The sequence below is a fragment of the Callorhinchus milii genome, unplaced genomic scaffold (genome assembly GCF_018977255.1).
Source record: "Callorhinchus milii isolate IMCB2004 unplaced genomic scaffold, IMCB_Cmil_1.0 Scaffold3, whole genome shotgun sequence".
Classification (NCBI taxonomy): Eukaryota; Metazoa; Chordata; class Chondrichthyes; order Chimaeriformes; family Callorhinchidae; genus Callorhinchus; species Callorhinchus milii.
This window is the reverse complement of record NW_024704744.1, coordinates 98,951,428-98,957,427: the sequence shown is the minus strand read 5'-3', so window position 1 is coordinate 98,957,427 and position 6,000 is coordinate 98,951,428. Positions and strand designations below refer to the sequence as shown.

The window sequence follows — 6,000 nt, the reverse complement described above, 5'->3', positions numbered from 1 at the left end:
CGTTCTTCAGATGAGACGTTGAACCAAGGTCCTGTCTGCTATCAAGTGGGTGCTAAAGATCCCATGGCATTATTCAGAAAGAGAAAGGAGTTCCAAATTATCAGTAACAAACATTGTAGCTTTTCCTAAATTATTATGGTGGACGACAAGCAGAGGAGGCATTTACGTCAGATTTGCAAGGATTAGGTATAGCCTCCAGCACTGTACTAAGATAGCTTGATACTTTATTCATTACAATCTATTTTGCTTTTTCATTCTTCATGCAAATCCATAGAATGGCTGGTTTCAAACACATCCACTTGATGTGCCCTTGCTGCTGTTCAGTTACCCTTCAACTAACATACAGAATGATATCATGGTTTTACATCCTGTACTCCTTCCGTGAGCTGCATTAGAAAAACAAATGTTACATTTTGAACATGGTGAGAAGAATGTGTTTGTAGTTATCCTGGAAAGTTATCAATTTAAACGATCAATTTCAGAGGGTAGCAATTTACAATTGTGTTTTCAGGCCTTCAGTGAGAAGGTTCCATAACAGCTGGCCTAATGTTTTGACCTAATGACAGTTCATGGCAATTGAAGTATTTTGACAAATGTATTTCTAGGGTTTAAATCTGAAACGGATCATCGGAGTCAAAGACAAAAACAAACAGTTGCGCTGAGATTATTTCCAAATTTAGAATTTGGAGAGCATTCCCTTTCAATATATTTAGTAACAGCATCTGGAATCTGTACTTTCAGGTAGTTGTTTTTTGACAGCTATTTAGCACCAATTACATGTAACATTTTGAACAACACAAATACTGCCTTTAGGCAAACCATGTGTGAGTTAAATGCAGCTCAGATGCTTCGAATATTCAGTAAAGTTATGTGACCTTCTTGGAAGTTAAGGACTCCTTTCTTAGAGAGGTGAACATTGAGGTAAACTTGCTGACAAGAGCATTTTTGGGGGACAATAATGCTTCCTCCACCATATTCCTCCACCATATGTTCAAGTTAGTCGGTATGCATTTTCGATTATTCTTGACTTTGAGTGAGTAAATCTTGCCACAGTACTAAACAATCAAACTGCCAAATGTCTGCCCAGTGATGTACAAGAAGACTTCATGCCTTTTAATCAAGACCATATCCATTCAATTTTCATTTGCAGCTGCAAACATCATAGATCATAGTGAATGATAATAAATAATGATGCTTTTGTTATGTCTTTATAACGTAAAACCCTGTCACAAAGTCTTTTTGTAAACAGAAAGTGTCATTGGTAAATTTGTAATCAGAAATCTCAGTTTGACACCTATTGGTGTACTACAGGCACAGGTAATGCTTTCCATGTATTACTGAACCACACGCAGAATATCCAGGTCAACCATTAGAAAATGGGCACCACACCACGGTAACAATTCTCTCTTAAAACTGGACCCTTTCATCACAGGTCAACCACAAGTTTAGAACAATATATAATAACATGGACAAACTGAGAATTATTTATTATCTGTTCTGGTTTCTTTATTCTGGAACTGCCAGCATTGGAATGAAAATGACATAATCAGATAAGGCAACTGGACTGCACTCAGCATTCTAGGTCTGATACTTTACAGAATTTGTGCTGTTGCTCATGCCCATTGATTTTATGCATCTCTAGGATATTCTTTTCCAACGGAATTGGAATATATAATGTGGAAGGCTTCAAACTTGAATGTTAGCATTTGGGCATTTTGGAAAATGCTGCTCATGAACTATCACTACAACAACAACAACAACAAGATTCCATTTATAAAGCGCCTTTCACGTCAGGAGGACGTCCCAAGGCGCTGCACAGTTGGGTCATGACCCGAGCAGGGGGGAAATGGTCAGGGTGAGGGGAGGGAAGGGAGGGAGCGAGGAGGGTGGAAATGGTCAGGGTGAGGGGAGGGAAGGGAGGGAGCAAGGAGGGGGGAAATGGTCAGGGTGAGGGGAGGGAAGGGAGGGAGGGAGCGAGGAGGGGGAAGAGAGTCGAGAGGGGAGCTGAAGGCACGGTCAAAGAGAAAGGTTTTGAGACCGGCCTTGAAGGAGGAAAGGGAGGAAGCAAGGCGAAGGCACTGGGGGATGGAGTTCCAGACCCTGGGGGCTGAGAGGCTGAAGGCCCGACCACCGATAGTAGGGCGGTTGGGGCGGGGGACATGGAGCAGACCAGAGCCAGAGGAACGGAGGGTACGGGCAGGTAGGTAGGGGATAGTAGGTTGGAGAGGTAGGAGGGAGCAAGGCCGTGAATGGCCTTGTAGGTGAGGATGAGGATCTTGAAATCAATCCTCTGGAGGATGGGGAGCCAGTGGAGGCGAGCGAGGGTGGGAGTGATGTGGTCCCGAAGCCTGGTGCGGGACAGTACACGAGCTGCAGAGTTCTGAATGACCTGCAGCTTGTGGAGGGAGGTGGCGGGAAGGCCGGCGAGGAGAGATTTCCCATAGTCCAGCCTTGAGGTGACAAAGGCGTGGACCAGGGTTACTACCTTTGAAAGTGTATCTATGCTGTAGTTATTTATGCCCCTTTCCACTTAATCAAATTTCTTTACCTGTTCTCAAAAGCAAAATGTCAGCTTCTGGCTTATTTGGCTTATAGAATAAGTTAAATGTTAAGCTTTATGGCTGGAATAAACAACACACCTTGCATTGAAATAGTGCCTTCACGTAGGGTTGGGTCTCAGAGTTGCTTAATAAACTTTATGACAGTCCTTGTTAAACTCACCTTCTTTGTTCAAAGGTCAGTGGGTAATAATAGCGTAGTGGTTAATGCACTCACCTCGCAAGCCTTGAGGACCTGGGTTCGATTCTTGGGCGGGTGAAACATTAGGCAAGTTTTCTTACTCCCCAGGTCTGTTTACCTAGGAGTAAGTAGAACCCAGTTGTTAGTCGATTTGTGAATTGCTTTCCGAGAGTAAAAATCCCTGCAAAAACGATTAAGTATGGTCACTCATCCCACGACTGTTTGGGGGACGCTGCTGTGCGCAAATGGCTGCATTTTTACTCATGAATTACACAGTCAATTCACTTGACAATTTATTCTGTGAAGCGTTTGAGATGCCTTAACAACGTGATGTGATGAGGTGTTATATCAAATGCAAGACTAATTATTATTATTACTGATGAGAGGGAAAGATAAGAATTCTGTTTACTATTTTTTTCTTTTCTTCATTTACTTTGTATGTTTCCACTTCTGCCCCATAGTGTGTCATTAGTGCAGGTTGCCTTGTTCCTCATACTTGAAAATCTTTCAAAGGTTCTGTTTTTCAGAAAGCAGCCTCAGGTGTTGTATAGTTAGAATTGGTACACAGGACTATTGATTTTGCGTTTTTAAATCAATGGCTGCACTGTGTGTAAGACATGGTTTGTGAAGTAAAAATAATGAAGAAATTTGTCTCCAGTCTTTCTTACATAATAAAGGTTCTGCTTCACATGACGAGATAGCTTTCACATTTGCATAGGATATTTTATATGATCTAGCTCTTTCAGTTTCATTCTGTGTGCCTTCAGGTGGGCTGCGATCATTTGCAATTCCCATGATGAAATCTTAAAATTTGGGGTTTACTCTATTTATTAGAATTCTTTATTGACTGGGGAGCTAATCACTTCACCAAATACAAGTACAATTGCCTTTGCATTTTTACTTTATTCATCAGTTACAGTCACATTCTATATTGAGATTGAGCAGCTCCACCACTGTCAAGCGCTCTGGGATGAGGGGCTCTCTACAAACACAAGTTGTTGTGGTTGTATTGAGAGGTGCCAGTTTCTTGTGGTAAGTGACTACACTTCTGTACACACCTGTTTCACAGCAGGTTGAGTGCTCAAGTTGTATTTTTATTTCATTGTCTGCAAAAGCTTTTAAAAAATTGCGATCTAGCACAAATTTGAATTCCAAAGCATCCTGAAATGGATTTTAGTTCAAGTATGCAGTAAAGTCAGGAAAAGCTTTGATATCATTAAGAATGTGCAAAAAAAGTCTCTTTGTGCTGCAGGTGTGTTCATTTAGCCATTGCAGCTCCATCAGATCAGACAAGACAGCTCAGTGGGTATCAGTTTGGCACCAAGCCAAGCAGTACATATCAGAAGATCACACATCGATTCTCAGTGTTCGCTGACTTAGTTAGATAATAATCTCTGCCTTTGATATAGTGCCTTATCATGTTGTCAAGATGCTTCAAAGCGCTTTGCAGGATATACTGTAAAATGATGTGTACTGTGTGTAGTGTATGTGCATCTGTGTGATAGTAACAGTTAGAAGCCTATGAGTGCCTTCAGGATTCCTAGGCTAGAGAAGGGAGGGAAATCGACCATGGTCCCATTGATATCCAATACCCCCTGCTAGAAACTCTGTACATTTGATTATTGGGTGAAAACAGGACTGCAGTAGGTTGTGAAACTCCACATAGTGAAATAGCCTAATGCCAGTCACAGTCACACGTGATGAATGGTCACTTGGTCGAGATACTAGAGGGGAGCAGGCAAGATACCTGAAGAATCACACTTCAGCAAGAGCATTCAAAACACAATTTATGCTTGTACAGAGCCGTTCACGTTGAAAGAACTTCACAAAGGCTTCACAAAATCTGAGGAGGCTAAGGTTCAGGAGGCAATTGGCAGCAAATCAATGAAGCCATCTGCATTTAGGGGAATATGAACTCTTGCTTGTGGGATAAATTGAGAAACTATTTGAGGAAGAATAGCATTTTCTAAAAATAAAGTGGATAATTTTAAAAAAAACTCTAAAAAGTACTGAGACTCCATCTTTAATAAAATAGTTTTATTTAACTAATTTCTTTTTTTAATCGGCCTTGTGTCTGACATGCATAAACCCATCACCAGATTTAAGAGTATCCAAACCTGACAGAGAGTTTCACATATTCATGTCACCTGCACATGGAAATTTACACATTTAATCAACATCTAACAATTGAATCAAAAACTGTAAGGCCGTGAGGGGTAATATTATCCTTCCTGACTCCCAAGATGCTATCAAGCTTCTGTAATGAAAATTGCTGCTTTGCTTGATGGAATGCCTCTTTTGAGATGTCCCCTGATATATTCATATATCCTTGAAGCTGTAATCTGTAACAGTACGTCTCATGATAATCCCTCTGAACATTGCCTGGCTCTACCTTCCCACTTTCTGATTGAGTGACCACATTTTTTTTGAAGGGATTATCTTCTCCGGAAAGTGATCCGCCAATCAACTAACAACCGGGTTCCTGCTTATTGCTAGTAAACAGAGGTGTGGCGTAAGGAAACTTGCCTATGGTTTTGCCCTGCCCGAAAATCAAACCCGGGTCCCTCTGGCTTGCGAGGCGAGTGCATTAACCATTATGCTATGGGACTCCACAGTATTACCCACTGACCATTGAACAAAGAAGGTGCCCTGCCCGGGAATCAAACCCAGGTCCTCTTGCTTTACCCGTCTCAAGACCTTCCCCTTCGATCACCCACTTACCCCCACCCTCCCTGCCCTCCACCCCTTCTGAGCCCAACCCCCAGCTCGGGTGCAGATCCCTGACTGTCCAGCGCCTTGGGACGTCCTCCTGATGTGAAAGGCGCTGTACAAATGTGATCTGTTGTTGTTTTTGTTGAGTACTCCCATCAATACACTAACAGGATTCAAAAGTAATGTTAGGAACAGAGGAAGAGGATTGGGAGTTGGCCATTGCAGTCTGTTCCACAAAGCTTTACACAAACTGCACAGTATCTGGCTCCCCGCCTTTTGCACTTAGCAACCAGAATCCAAGGCTGTTGGCAAAGCAATTTCACAGAGAGAACCTGGTCAGGAGTCCCAGCGCTGCACTGTGGACTGGCTAGTGAGCTGGCTGGTTAGCTAATGAGCTCAGGAGGGGTGGGGGAGCAGAGGCTGGAAGCTGCCGGGCTGACAAGACAGTCACTGGGCGAGAACCAAAGCTGTTCCTGATTATATCAGTTCAGAGGCTCCTCAGCTCCGCTCACAACATGGGAGCCACCAGCCCTGGTGAGGAAGGTAAGG

At 42.7% G+C, this 6,000-nt stretch overlaps 1 protein-coding gene across 3 annotated transcripts in view; it reads left to right on the top strand.

The window, feature by feature from the left end:
- Positions 1–5,814: 5,814 nt before the first annotated feature.
- LOC103186167 (spermatogenesis-associated protein 7) overlaps positions 5,815–6,000 on the top strand; it is a 46,705-nt gene continuing 46,519 nt past the window's right edge. For all 3 annotated transcript variants that reach the window (XM_007905029.2, XM_007905030.2, XM_042332708.1), the window contains exon 1: positions 5,815–5,994. In XM_007905029.2, coding sequence (XP_007903220.2) covers positions 5,967–5,994 — 28 coding nt within the window. In that variant the 5' untranslated portion in view covers positions 5,815–5,966. The remainder of the gene's footprint in view (positions 5,995–6,000) is intronic.